The sequence below is a fragment of the Ranitomeya variabilis genome, chromosome 2 (assembly GCF_051348905.1).
Source record: "Ranitomeya variabilis isolate aRanVar5 chromosome 2, aRanVar5.hap1, whole genome shotgun sequence".
In the NCBI taxonomy this organism is placed as follows: domain Eukaryota; kingdom Metazoa; phylum Chordata; class Amphibia; order Anura; family Dendrobatidae; genus Ranitomeya; species Ranitomeya variabilis.
This window is the reverse complement of record NC_135233.1, coordinates 383,313,196-383,328,804: the sequence shown is the minus strand read 5'-3', so window position 1 is coordinate 383,328,804 and position 15,609 is coordinate 383,313,196. Positions and strand designations below refer to the sequence as shown.

The window sequence follows — 15,609 nt, the reverse complement described above, 5'->3', positions numbered from 1 at the left end:
GGGGACATGTAGTAAAAACGGACAATGCATATTGGTAAACTCTCATTAATACAGTATTCATACATTAGTGTTGTGGCGTCATTGGACCACGAGCGTTCCGATTCCTAAAAGTGGGTGACATCACCCAAGAGCTACAGGGAGATCTAATCTAAAACCAAAGAATTTATGGGCCGACTCATCAGTGGTTGACGTTCCCATGATAACACTTCTTGTTCTGGAAATCCAGTGTTATTATAGGGATGAAAGTTTCATATAATCCAGAATCCGGATGTTATTTGTCGGTTAGCAATAATAAACCAGGTCCTTTAATAACACTGTGGTCCAGAAGTGTTGTCATGGGGAGATTTTCTATTTTTCACTGTAGGAAGGGAAATGTAACCCCTCGTTTCGATTAAAAAATTACTTTGACTTTTTTTTTTTTTTGTAATATAGACCACTAAGGTGGAAAATAAATGACTAGAGGGCCTCAGATACGACTGAAGAAGATCCATCCAGACTGTTTTCTGTTCTGTATTTAAGAAACGATCCTAAAAGGGTAAAAACATTGGACTTTTTCCGAGGAAAATGACCCTTAATTTACAAGCATCCACTCTGGATGTTGTCACCAGGTATAATGGCGGCTGCTCAATCCATAATCTGCTTTACGCTTTACAGTACTTGACAAGTATGTAATGTATCTAAGCACACAAGACATGTATCACCACCGCACTTCCGTATCAGGTTCACAGCCTTTTCTTTAAGTGTGCCGACCCCATGGATGGTCATAATGTCTGGATCCTTCTGCTCCTGTCACACATTCCCTTTCTAGTCACTCTGCCTTCGTCACCCCCTTAGGACCCTCTATATGTAAATTAACATGTAGCAGGTTATCCAGACATTTCTGGAAACAGCCAGTCCATGCACCTGTAAGGGGAGATTTCTGCAAGTTCAAAGAGAAGGGGGAACATAAAATATTTCTGCAACAATAAAAACATCTGTGACTATAGCCTCAACCGTGTGAATAGTCCTTACAGCCCCAAGAGTTATGGTGCTGCCAATGAGTGGAGGAACTGATCACCATGTACCGGGCATTACTACAGGACCTGCTCCCGTGTGTTCATTATATGGCACATTTATTACATAAAACAATTGCTACGATCTACATAAAATGCTACAATAAAGCACAAAAGGTGAAGGAATGAGGACATCGATCACTTGATTCAGGGTGGAATTTTCTTCATGGGCTGTAGGACCGTCTTTGTAACTAAGATGTGGTCGTAGCAGTTGTCACTTCCGGTCCCCTGCTCCTTCGGCTTTCAGTGTAGCCCAGCAGGGGGCGACACTGAATATAGGAGACACCATATTTCACACGAGGCTGAGAATCTAGAATCTGCACTCCATCCTGAGGCATGAGGACGACATTCATAAAAAAAAAAAAATTAAAAAAAATAATTGGGGTTTTCCCATAAAAGTCTTAAAAATGTCAGTCCCATCCCTGGCACCTACATCTGTGTTAAGTACTAGGATTCTGATTCTGCTATTATTTCCATTAACTTCCATCAAAGTTCCATAAACAGCTCTGAACTCCCATAGACGTGGAGATAACCGAGCATGTGCAGCAACCTCTCCACTCTCAGTGGTGGTAATACGGGTCCCAGTGGTGGAATCTGCTCCAATCAGTTATATCTGATTGGGAAGGGGGGATTCCCAGTTAATATCTTTACCAGGAGTTGATTTCCCATATTTACAGCCTAAATGTAAGACTTCAATTACCTCCCTCAATACCACCTCTTCGTGAAGGTTTATCTTTTTGGGGTGATAGGTTATTGCAGGTAACACATTCTTCGACCCTGTAGACAGACAATGACGTACATCATGGCGACAGGCGTATATGTACACAAAGACTGGGAGGCATATCTGCTGCCCATAGGTGGATGCTCATGCCAGTTTCTGAGTGGATTAGACCCATTGACATGGATTCAGTGAAATATTTGGGCCATTAGTTATGGGATCACCTCTTTCCTGTCGTAATGAGTAATTCAGTAACAAGACCAACTATGGACTGTCAGGAGGTCTTCGTCAACCATGCTTTTCGGGATGCTAATCTAACAAAACAGATCTGAATTTCAAACGTCCCCTGTAAAACAGTATAAAGACAAAAAAAGTGATGATATATAAGAATATACCACAAAAACAAACATTCAGGTAGACCTCCAGAAAGCACAGTCCAGACGAGGGCAGCACTCAATGCTCGGCAGTCTCCAGGCTACAATAGTACAAATCAATGACTATCTCCTGGTATTGGGGGGGTGTATTTATTCTGGTAAGGTCCAGAAAATGTTTGTATACCTCCATTTGCAGGGTTTGAGGTTTCTTTGTAAGTCCAGCAGGCTCCGGCCCACCTCTGTCCTTTGCAAACTTCCTTGTGCTTCAGGAAGCAACTTTCCACCCTGAATTTCCGTCCACAGTCTTCACAAGAGAAGAGGTTTCCTCCGTGCGTCTTCATGTGTTCAGTGAGATGATGCTTCAGCTTGAACTTCTTGTGGCAGACAGAACAGCCAAATGGGCGCAGACTGAAGGTCAGCATGATATGGCGGTCACGTTTAGGCTTTACGGCAAACCGCTTTCCACACAAGCAGCCAAACCTTTTCCCATCTGGCGTAGCCAGAAGCTTTATAGGAGCGTGAATAGTTTGAGCCTGAAGAGCTTGAGATACGATCTCATTTCCATGAAGGTCCACGGGTTTGGAAATAGTGAAGGAAATTGGTTCTGACACACCGTAAAGTTTCCGAGGGATACAGAGCGACACATCCGTAGATGACGGTGATAACGTGGAAGGAATGACGTAACTCAGCTCTGATTGATACTCAGCTGGCATCTCTGCGATTTCAAAAGCCTTCATATAACCCCCATCCTCGTCAGTCCGCTCCTGCTTGATGTAGATGATTTGGGGGCTTTCGAGCGATGACGAGGAAGAAGGGAGAGCATAAGAGCAATTAGCGGCTAGAGAATCAACCAAAACATGTACATCACTCTTGGTGTCATAGTCCTCCTCTTCTTCTTCGTCCTCCTCTTCCTCAGAAACACGAACCTTCATTACTTCATCAGAGCAACCTAATCTAATCGTTGGCGGTAGTGGCGGTAGGTCATCTCGCGGCAATTGGAAGCTGCTGCTCGGAGACTGACTCTCACTGGCACGGCTTGACCAAGTCTGCGGGACATATGATTTCCGCTCCTTGAGGATCTCAGAGCATCGGTCTACTACTTGCCACATCTGTAGTCCACTGGCCACCAGCAGATGTGATGGTAGTGCCTCCATTTCAAGGCACAGTCTCCCAGAGTAAATAAGTTGCAAAAGGTTCTCAAAAGCATCAGGCTGTATGACACTGGGCAGAATCAGACAGCTGGTGTCGTTCAAGAGCAGCTTGTCATGGAAGTAAGGGGAAGACGCAGCCAAGACAGTTTTGTGAGCCTGGAAGACACGATCCTGGACCTGGACAGAGAGATCACAAAACTTCCCCTCCAGTCGCTGCTTGTTCAGTGTGTCCAGGAGGACAGAGCTGTAATGTGGGAAGTCCAGCTGCACGCTCTCAGTCCCCGACATGGTGATGGTCTACAAGGCATGGAGAAGAGACAGTGAGATATAATACAAGACAAGCCACACACTGCTGCATTGTCGTGTCAGTGTATGCTAAGTGTTATGCAGATGACACTGGTGTGATAGGTTCTGCAGGGTCCATTATATTAACATTATGTAATGGTTCCCAAACATCAGATGAACACTGGTCAATTGTTTTATCACAGATTTTACCAGAAAAGCCAACACCTGAGGCAAATCTGCATGTAACATGTGCAGATACGTTGCAGAAAATTATGAAGATTTGACAAGACACCACCTCCTACATGTGTTATTATAGAAGCTGTGGCCCCATGTATCAGAATATGGCCACCAGGCAATTATCCCCTCATTCCTGAGACGCTCCACTGGAAGAAATAGATCAGCACCCCCTGCTTAATAATCTATGCGTTCATCATAAATTCACACCGTTCCCATAATTCCCTATAGAATATAATGGGGAGTCTGTTTATTTTCTTCAGTTTAGAAGAAAAAAAGTCTTTAATTTCTCAACGGCTGTGGAGTCAGTGTCGATATAAAATGGACCGACTGACTCCTAAAATATATAATACATTGGGTGCAGTAGTACAATGCAGGATGTGAGATAAATGTTTTCATAATAATTTTGGAAAGTTATGAAATGTCCTATAAATGTCTGTTCTTTTCCTGATCTAAGGATCTCGGCTTTTAGATGAGATGAATCTGTGCTGCACTTTATGTAAATGCTCAGTAGTGACCAGGGATGTGGAGTCAGAGTCTGAGTCGTGGAGTCAGAGTCGTGGAGTCAGAGTCTGAGTCGTGGAGTCAGAGTCTGAGTCGTGGAGTCAGAGTCTGAGTCGTGGAGTCAGAGTCTGAGTCGTGGAGTCAGAGTCTGAGTCGTGGAGTCAGAGTCTGAGTCGTGGAGTCAGAGTCTGAGTCGTGGAGTCAGAGTCTGAGTCGTGGAGTCAGAGTCTGAGTCGTGGAGTCAGAGTCTGAGTCGTGGAGTCAGAGGTCAGGGAAATTGAGGAGTCGGGGGTTTGGCTTACCGACTTCACAGCCCCGATTTTCACCCAGAAACAGTGCCACTTCTGTCTGTGACTGCTACTGAAGCTCAGCCCCAGTCTAATGGGAAATACAACCCTTTATGCACCCCTGTAATGGGGGACAATAACCTCATCAATTAGCGGACAACTTTTCAGATTTTTCTAGTCAAAAAACCTAATCAGATATTCTCATCTTCATAGATAGTTTGTAGGATTGAGCTGGTAAAAACAAGCACTTTTCGATATGACCACTTATAAAAATTTGCAGCCATTTTTGTTTAGTTTGTTACCTAGGAGACCGACCACCGCTCTGTTTAGCTTGTTAGCACTGCACTGAAGCTGGCAGGATTTAAGAAGCAACAGTGTGATCCAAAAATCCTGGCCAGTTTCAAATCGGTGCTCACAACTTCAACAGAAAAGATCCTGTAAGCTCTGTGCATGTTCTGCTGTCTAGCAGCAGTGGTCGGTGTCCAAGGAAACAAACAGTAAACATAACTGTTAAAATCTCAAGAACGGCTGAAAATTTTAATAAGCAGTAAATTTCCAAATGGCCTGTACTTACAAGAACGATCCAATGTAGCCATCTATGAAGGTAGGAATAAGCCTTTAAAGAGGTTGCACCAAATTGATATGTTATCCCATATTCTAGCATTGGGAATAATGTATTAATTTCTGAGGCTCTGAATGCTGTGACCCCACTGATCCTGAGAACAGGGCTCTGAAGAAACCCATCTGCACAGAGCAATGTCAAGTATAAGCACTTCCGCTCTATACTTAAGCACCGGGGATAGGCGAGTCCTCAATTCCACTATCTCCCAAAAAGAATGAATGGAACAGACGCCCGGTGATCAGAGTCATTAGGACGGGGGACGACCTATAATCTTGGCAAAAACCCTTTAGCCCGATCTGCTCCTACATCAGCGCATGGAGAGGACACCATGCTCTCTACACACAATTAAGTCAGAAATGTGACCATGATGCATAAATATTCACACCCGGTGGGGGAAATCTAATACACAGAAATGAGCAGAGCTAGAGATACAGTCTTGTAAACTTCCATACATGAGGGCAAGTCAAAAATTATCTGAACTCCAGTTATATAAAAGCTTCTGCTGGCCGCACTGTTTTATCAGTGCTTTCTATGTGAGGCCACTGTCTTACCGCTCACTGCTCTGTAGGGCACAGAGAATAAAACGTTGCAATGCCGTGCAGCTTCCAAACCTGAACAAAAGTTACAAAACCCTGCAAAACTGATCTGGAGGAGAGAAGCTACAGGAGGGACGGAACTAGCCAGTGCTTCGAGTCAGGTGACGGCGACGAAGGCAGACTTGGATACAAAAGGCCAGGGAGCCAAAACAGAAGAGGATTGGGTGTCAAGGGAAGTGACAGCTGGTCCTGATGCAGCAGCCGTGACAGTGTACCACAGCTTTGTGTACCAGCATGACCCAGACGACGGTCAAGCATTGAAGACCAGAGCTGCACCAGTCAATTCCCAGACTTTATGTCAAGCACCGAAGACCCAAATGACGCTGGTCAAGGCTCACGACCCGAATGCCGCTCAACAGCAGAGGACCAGCCCCCCATGGATATGGACTAGGGAGACACTCGTCGGCGGTCAAGTACTCAAGAAGCGCTGAGGATATCCGTCCAGAGTGCCGTGCCTGGACCAGTGATCAGAAGAGACTTGTGGGACAGGCCCCGAGTTTATCCTGATATTCCACATTGTACATTAACCAATCTCTAAGCATCTCTATGCTGTACCATTGTACATTAACCATCTCTATGCTGATAACACCCAATTATACACATCGTCTCCTGATATCACCCCTACATAACTACAAAATACCAGTGATTGTCTTACTGCTGTCTCTAACATCATATCCTCCCTCTATCTGAAACTTTCAAAAACTGATGATCTTGTGTTTCCCCACCTCCAATAACCTGCTTTTGCCAGATTTTGCCATTTCCATTTGTAGTACTCTAACATTATTCCCCAGCAACAAGCTAGCCGTTTTGTGGTCATACTTAATTCACATCTTTCATTCACCCCCACATCCGATCACTGGCTCGCTGATGTCATCTACATCTCAAAAACATTTCTAGAATTAGATCTTTCCTCACTTTCGACTCTGCAAAAACTCTGTTGCTCTTATTCATTCTCTGGACTATTGTAACTCTCTACTAATCGGTCTCGCTCTTACTAAACTCTCCCCTTTCCAATCAGTCCTGAATGCAGCAGTCAAGATCATATTCCTAGCCAACCGTTACACAGACGGATGCCTCTTCCCTGTGCCAGTCATTGCACTCCGCTACAGAGTTCAATAGAAATGTATCACTCTCACCCACAAAGCGCTCCACGTTTCACCACCACTCTACCTCTCTTCCCTAGTCTGTCTACCACCCTACCCGTGCCCTCTGTTCTGCTAATGACTTAAGATTAACATCCTTAATAATCAGAACCTCCCACTCCTGTCTCCAATGCATTTTCCAGGAAGCTTTGATTAATCCCCAATACCCCCAGTTGTAAGTGTACCCTAAAAACGAATTTCTTCAGAATGGCCTATAGCCTCAACATATTTATCCAAATATCCCTGTTTTGTCCATACAAAAGTTTCTTCAAAACCAGGACCCACGTATCATCTGTTCTCACACCATTCATGCAATTAATATCCCTCTTTGTCTGTACTTTTACCCATAGTGGTTGGTTATCTGTCCATGCAGCGTTACATGAACACCCTATTTATTACATTGATGGCTGGACTGTACAATACAAGCATTCTCCTTTTGTGTCCCCCCTTTTCCTCAAATTGTAGATTGCAAGCAGCAGGGCCATCACTCCTCCTGGTATCGGTTGATTTATGTGATTATTGTTTATTCTGTCCCCAATAAAATGTAAAGTGTTGCGGAATATGTTGGCACTATAGAAATTATTATTATTACCGGTCAAAAGCCCAAAACACACATGCGGACGCGCTGTCCCGGGTCACCTTAGCAGGTCCGAAGGGAGACACAGATAAAGATCTCGAGGGTGACTAGACAACAGATTTTAAGCGGGTTGCAGCCGCCGTAGTGGCTGCCCAAGAAGCGGAAGGAGAGTGGGTTCAACTGCAGCAGTCTGTTACCGAGCTTGCGGAGATAAGAAAGTAGGTCGTCCTGGGACAAAGGCCTAATCAGGAGTTAGGAGTGTCCCTGCCAGCAAGCACCTTACAGATATTTGTCCACTGGGAAAGGCTCTTCATGAAGAATGGCTTGCTGTACCGGAGGGTTCAACTGCCACAACAACTGGATGTCACCTGGCAAGTGGTGATCCCGGGAGGGATGGCGGCGAGTCCCGCCAAGGAAGCTCATGACTGGGGTACCCACTTTGGTACTGAGATGACTTTCTGATGGCTACAACGGTTGGTGCACTGTCTACAGCTGCGCCAGACAGAAGAGGCCTGCCAAAAGTGCTGCCAGTGTGAATTAACCAAGCCCTCTGGAGCAGAGAGCCCCCATTGGAAGTATTGATAGTACATTACCTGATAATCGGGACATCTTACAATGGTTAAGAGTACTGTTTAGTGATGATGACCACTTCACCAAAGTTGGATCAGACGGCAGAAATGGCGGCCAGGGCAATCTGTCGGTCCTTCATGTGTATGGATGTCCGAAGAGGATTCATTCAGACCAAGGGGCCCGCTTCAAAGGGAAGATAATGGAAGAAGTGCAGCACCTCTACGGCATTGATAAGTGCCCTACCACCTGCAGGGAAATGGAACTTTTAAACACTTCAACAGAACCCTGTTGCAGATGCTGTGGACTCTGGAGGAGATCAGAACATTAGATGGCTGAGGTCATTTCCAAGCTGGTATGGGTGTACAATAATCGGGTCCATGTGACCATTGGATACACGCCCTACACGTTATTATTCGGACGAAGTGACAGAGAAATTCCTGAGTTAGAGCTAGATCCAGAGGACATGTACCTGGGAAGCAGGCCGAACACCTGGGTCCAAGGACATCGACAACGACTTCAGATGATGAGGTGATTGGTAGAGCAAAAACTCAAGGAGGTGGAGCACCCAGATAAAACCCCGACACAAGAAGAGCCCTTTCAGACCGGGAATCAGGTGTTGAGATGGGCTAAGTGACCCAGAAGTAAGCTGGACCATCGATGGGAGGCGGTACCCTACCGAACTGAGATGGCCTAGTTTAATAGGTCCAACCTGAAGATGAAGAAGAGGTGCTGTACAAGAATATCCTTTGGCCACTCCTTTCCGAGATGGAGAAGGAAGAGAAAGCGGCTCCACTAGAAATTTCATCTGAAACCAATAAGGGGACATCGGCTGATCATGAAGATGGATGATGTGCCGATTGAACCACAAGGGTTGACACCCTCACCCCTAACCAAGTTAGAGAACGGGTCAGGGGATAATACACACAGTGGGGTAGCTGAAACCCCAGGTCTCCAGGAACAACCTTTATCATAGGAACTGAGGACCGTGCGAGCCAATGTGGGCATTTCTCCTAATGGGTATGCGCAAGATGAGTTAGTCTGGGCACAAATTCAACAAAAGACTAGGAAATGTACACAGCTCTTAGCAGAAGTTGGGTTACCTATGAAGAAGCACTATTCATCTAGAGACTCTCCTTGCCCTAGGACTGGCGAGATAAAAGGAGAAAGGAATGTAGAACGGAGCACAGGGGATAAATCGCTGTAATGCTGAGCGGCTTCCAGGCATGAAAAAAAGTCCCTGTGGAACTGATCCGGAGGGTAGACTTTGCAGTGCTCTGAGTCATGTGATGGCAACAAAGCCAGACTTGGGTACAAAAGGCCAGCACGCCAAAACACAAGAGGAGTGGATGCCAATGGAAGGGACAGTTGGGCCTGCTGCAGCTCCAGTAGCCGTAACAGTTTACTGCAGCCATGTGTAGCAGCCAAAGCCAGTCAAGATCCATTCTTCACCCGTTGACGATCAAGCACCGAAGACCCGAACAACGCCGGTCAACAGCCGAGGACCAGCTGCCATCGATACGTGCCAAGGAGACACTCATTGGCAGTCAACTACCAAAGAAGTCCTGAGGATACCTGTCCAGAAACCCGAGCCTAAGCTAGTGATGGGAGGAGACGCGTGGGACAGGTGTCACTTTCAGCAGAGACTTAAGATACCGGGCTTGGGCAGATAGGGTTGCGATCCAGATGGGGTTGCGATCCAGATGGGGTCTGGCTGACACTAGAGCAGCCCAGAGAAAACTGATAGACATTGTTAGGAAAACGTGCAGCTAGTTATACGGAGCAGCAACCCTTGTCAGGTCCAGGAAGCCGTGAATCTTCTTAGACTGTTCCCGCCAAGTACAGCATTTACCACCCCCCCAACTAGAATTAGGTTGGACTGTAGACCCAAAATTTATCCTGAAATTCTGCATTGTACATTAACCAATATATTCCGGTTTATATAATATTTTTGCCATTGATTCTGTGAATACTGTGCCTGTATAATCTACCTCTAATAATCTTTTATTCATATTATTCTGTTAAGCAAATAAAAGTAGATTGCTGTTCCACCTGTGTCTCCGCTGTTGCATATAGTTCACCTGCTTACAGCTCTGCAGGTGTGAATGTGTTACATTGGTTCATTTGTGACTCTAAAGTGAGAAACAATGGCCGCTACATTTGTAGCCTGCAGGTAAGAAGAGCAGCATGCAGGGATTCATTTTGTTGTGGTCTGAGGGTGTATCTGGCTCTGATACTTATCAAAAACTGTGCACAATATAGAGAAAGTGTTTTGTCACAAAGAAGTGTGTATAAATGGATAGAGAAGGGGCAAGCGGCAAAGTAGGATTCAGATGCTCGTCCACCACTGAGCCGTGTGCATGGATTCTGATGGATAAACAGGCAACACTGGATCATATGGCAAAGAACAAAGACGAAGATTTATGTCTGATGAAAAGGTGACGACAGAAGTGCATTCCTGGCTCGCTCCTCAGATTGGATAAAATATTGGACCTTTGCTGACAGAAGGACAATGTGTATTGGAAAGCAGAAGATTATGTTGAAAAATGATGGATTTCTCTCCACTGAATAATGGCGATTAAAAAAAAAAACTTACGGTCAGAGTGTGAATAAATTTTGGCTCGCCCTCGACTGGGCTTAAGGTAAGGTCTGATCACGGGGGAGGAAATCTGGACAAGGCTAATGAGATGAACGAGTATTTCAATAGATTTAGCAGTACATGTGTACTGCCAACTGGAAGTGGAGGGGAATTGGGTGCAAATTCTGCAACATCGATATTGGAGGAGGAGCAAACTAATTTTAGAGTATCCGAAAATGATGTGAGGAGGCAGTTTAAGTCACTTAACATTGGTAAAGCTGCTGGACCTGATGGACTCAGCTCACGTGTCCTTAAAGTGTGTGCAGACCAGCTGTGTACTGTCTTTACACTCCTATTTAATGGAAGTCTACAAACACAGAGGGTACCTGTGTTATGGAAAACTTCCTGTCTGGTGCCGGTACCCAAGACTTCTTCTCCTGCAACCCTAAATGACTATCGTCCGGTAGCCTTAACATCTCACGCTATGAAGGCCTTGGAAAGATTAGTGCTTGCTCACTTAAGACCGCGGGTTAACGCTTTTATTGATCCCCTTCAGTTTGCTTACCGACATAGATTGGGGGTGGATGATGCTATTCTTTCTCTGTTACATAGTGTACATTCATTTCTGGAGACTGACGGAACCATGGTGCGAGCGATGTTCTTTGATTTCTCGAGTGCATTTAATTCCCTGCAGCCACCTTTACTACACAAAAAGATGCCTGATATGAAGGTTGAGGTGGGGATGAGAAATTGGATAACTGACTACCTATCAGATCGGCCACAGTTTGTACAGATGGGAGCAGTTGTGTCAAGCAGATTATTGAGCAGTGTAGGTGCCCCCCAGGGAACGGTGCTTGCACCCTTTCTATTCACACTGTATACATCGGACTTTCAGTATAAATCTGATCTTTGCCACCTTCAAAAATTTTCGGATGACTCCGTGGTTGTGGGATGTATTAGGGGAGATCGGGGGGATGAGGAATATAGAAGGGTGGTGTCGAATTTCGTGGATTGGCGCAATGGTAACTATCTACAACTAAATGTTAAGAAAACCAAGGAGTTGGTGGCCAACTATAGCAGGATTAAGTTGGAATGCTTACCGATCACTATTGCTGGTCAGGAGGTAGAGCAGGTGGAGAGTTATAAATATTTGGGGGTCCATTTGGATAGCAAACTGGACTGGAGATGCCACTCAGAGACTGTCTACAAGAAGGGGATGAGCAGACTGTATTTCCTAAGGAAACTGAGGTCTTTTAATGTGTGTAGCAAATTGTTAGAAATGTTCTACCAATCTGTAGTGGCAAGTGCCATCTTTTTTGCAATCATATGCTGGGGTAATAGTGTGCGGGCCTCTGATGCTAATAAGCTGAATAAGCTTATCAAAAAGGCAAGCTCTGCTGTCGGCTGCAATCTGGACTCTCTTGAGGAGGTAGTGGAGAGAAGAACTCTGAAAAAGTGTAGGGCAATCATGAACAATAATGCACATCCACTATATGAGCTATTCATGAGACAGAAGAGCACCTTCAGTAACCGGCTAATACTTCTGAGGTGTAAGAAGGAAAAATTTAGGAAATCATTTGTGCCAACTGCTATGGGGATGTACAACAATAACATTAGGGTTAAATCATAAAGGGGATTGTCTACTTTATTTCTTCTACTTTTCAGTTCACCCGCTGTGTATGTCCTATTCTAATGTATAATGTCCTTCTGTCAACAAACTGTCATGTCAATTATGTAATTCATTTTATGATTCTTATGATGCAAGTTGTGCTGCTGTGATACACTTTATTGATCCCGTGGGAAATTATGGTATCGTATCGTATCGTATAAACCTACATAGTAATAAACCTGTATCACAATGTAAATATATATATGAATACTGGTAAAGTATGGAAATCACAGGACAATAGACGTGCTACTGATCAGCAAATTATGAAAAAATGGAAACAAAGGGTCCAATTCATTGAAGCTTCTAGCAGTATTCTGATGTAAAAAGTTCATGACAAACTGCAGGATTCACTGCACCAGAAATCTCACTCCAGCAGAGACTACAGAAGGATTTGTGGCGAGATGCACATAGGTGGACACCACTGGTCTGAAGCTCCCAATTCATGAAGAGGCTCCTGCCATATGCTGTCGGGAACATCTGATTCCAGACTAATGTGAACATCGTCATTCTTCATCAGGCCCATAATGTTCAAGACATCTGGATTCCTCCAGCCTGGAGTCTGAGCCTTGTGCAGAAATCTCGTCACTCTCAGCCTCTGCTGATAGCACTGAGGTTATTAATGGTCGTCTGAGGAATGTTCTGCTGCTGAATGCACTCGGGCAAATCATCAAGATCCTCTGCTGGCAGCTCCAGTGTAATCACCGACCAATAATGTCCAGATGTGCTCAATGGGAGACAAGTATTATTATTACTATTTTTAGTGCACCACTGTTGCACAGTGAACAAACTACCAATGGCAGACTGGTAGAGTAAGGAGAGGAGACCTGACCTTGCAGGCTTACAAGTCTCTAGGAGCACCAGTAACATGTGGCCTTGCGGTGTGGTGTTGAAACACAGCTCCTGGGTCAGTCTGGAGAAATGGCTACTGGTTCCGCCAAATTGATATAATGCCAAGCTGTTAGCGCACCCTGGAATGAAGACTAGAGGGGTCAGGGTACACCCAACACCATAAATCCCAAGAGTAGGATGGGTGTGACGCCCCTCGTGAAGGCCTTTTCATGGCATTGTCCATGGCGTTTCCGGTCCACTCTCCGGCTGTGACCAAGACAAAAGTGGGAATCATCGCTGAAATAGACAGACCGCGATTCTAGCCTCTGAAGGCCACTTGGGCAATGCAATGGGGAGGCTTTCATGAGGGAATGTGTCTCAGGCGCCGTTCTTCATCACTACAACGCTCGGCCGTTTGTTCCTCGCGCTACAGTGAGCAGACTGCATGGCCTATACCTGCTTCCATGGTTGCAGCTTCTCCGGACTTGTCTCCCATTGAGCACATCTGGACATTATTGGTTGGAGATTACATGAGAGCTGTCTTGATAATTTCCTTCCTCAGACGACCAGTGATATCTTCAGTGACAGCAGCTGAGGTCCAGATAAATCCATAGATTTTGTACATTTTGTTCCCATTTTCTATTACTTGGGGGGCTTTCACATTGCGCTTTGTTTATGGGTCCCTTTGAGGCATGCATCCGACTCCCCCACCGTAAAGCGAGATTCGAATGTATGCACCGACAGGGCCATAGACTATAATGGTGCCAGCATAGCAATGTGCGCTCTGCCATGCTCTATACGCTCACTGAAGGCGCACACCCAGAGGCGGTCTAATACGTCCGGGCGCGTCCAGCAGGTGTAGACTCCTGAGAATGATGCGCCATTATAGTCTATAGCCCCGTAGGTGGTCCAACCCACGAACGGGCCCTTACAGATCAGTGACATCTCCGTCCATCAGTGTGAAGGAGCGCACAGACAATATATATATATATATATATATATATATATATATACACACACACACAAGATAGAGATAGATAGATATATACACACAAGATAGAGATAGATAGATATATATACACACACACAGAGAAGATAGACTGATACATATATACACACACAGAAGATATATATATATATATATATATATATATATAGACAGACACACACACACACACACACACACACACACGATAGAAACAGACAATATATATCTCACACACATACCTACAGACATTATATACGTATACACACACATTACTCATATACACACAAGATAACTACAGCCATTATATACATTCAGTGTCAGACATTGCAGCCCTCTCACTGGGCCCACCCCGCAGTCCGGCTTCCCATACACACAGCACATACATTACTGGCGGCCGTGCCTACACACCGGGGCCCTGAACCGCGCCCCGGCCTCGGTTACCTGCCTCTCCGCACTGCTCGGCTCTACACTGCAGCCGCCACGGGACACGGTCAGAAGGACGAACATGCGCTAACCCTGCGGCGCTGAGTGAACAGTTCGGCCCCTCCCCGGCAGCAGACACCAAGTGCGAGGACAAACGTAACTCACCCTGGGTTACGCTCAGGTCACATGACCCGTGCTGCTTCCTGTCACATGACTTCCGTGTGACGTATAAATATGACTGTGAAGCGCAGACTACAGCGGATATCTGTCACCGAGAGAAAGAAGTCTGACGCCTGACCCAAGGCAAGGCGCGGTAGGAAGAAACGGACGTACTGTCCGTCGGGCCGACGGTTTGCGACGGCCCATACCGACGGACTAGTGAGAAAGTAGCTTTAGGCTATTTTCACACTAGCGTTAACTGCATTACGTCGCAAATGCGTTGTTTTGCCGAAAAAAACGCATCCTGCAAAAGTGCTTGCAGGATGCGTTTTTTCTGCATTGACTAACAATAGCGACGCATTTGCGACGCATTGACACGTCGCAACCGTCGTACGACAGTTGCGCCGTGTTGTGGCAAACCGTCAGGAGCAAAAAACGTTACATGTAACGTTTTTTGCTCCCGACGGTCCGCTTTTTCCGACCGCGCATGCGTGGCCGGAACTCTGCCCCCACCTCCCCGCACCTCACAATGGGGCAGCGGATGCGCTGAAAAAATGCATCCGCTGCACTCGTTGTGCGGCGGAGACAACGCTAGCGTCAGGAACCTCGGCCCGACGCACTGCGACGGGCCGAGCCCGACGCTAGTGTGAAAGTAGCCTTAGGGTATGTGTCCACGTTCAGGATTTGGTCAGGATTTTACGCAGGTAAAATCCTGACCAAATCTGCACCTGAGGTCACTGGCAGGTCACCTGCGTTGTCTTTGCGTTGTTTGAGCATTGTAAGGACATGCTGCGTTCTGAAAAGACGCGCCGCATGTCCGTTTCCGCGGGTGTGCCGCATGCGTCTTTTAGGGTA

At 45.8% G+C, this 15,609-nt stretch overlaps 1 protein-coding gene across 3 annotated transcripts; it reads right to left on the bottom strand.

Moving 5' to 3' along the window:
• Window positions 1–457: 457 nt before the first annotated feature.
• Window positions 458–14,763, bottom strand: ZBTB9 (zinc finger and BTB domain containing 9). Of its 3 annotated transcripts, none has more exons than XM_077286230.1 (2): window positions 14,614–14,763; window positions 458–3,592 (listed from the first exon to the last, which is right to left on the bottom strand). In XM_077286230.1, the coding sequence occupies exons 1-2, from the start codon at window positions 14,677–14,679 to the stop codon at window positions 2,261–2,263; spliced, it is 1,398 nt and encodes a 465-aa protein (XP_077142345.1). In that variant the 5' UTR covers window positions 14,680–14,763; the 3' UTR covers window positions 458–2,260. The 3 variants fall into 3 exon arrangements, with proteins under 3 accessions (XP_077142345.1, XP_077142346.1, XP_077142348.1); XM_077286231.1 differs by having other exon boundaries at window positions 14,618–14,717; XM_077286233.1 differs by lacking the exon at window positions 14,614–14,763 and adding an exon at window positions 14,581–14,602.
• Between the last annotated feature and the right edge of the window lie 846 nt (window positions 14,764–15,609).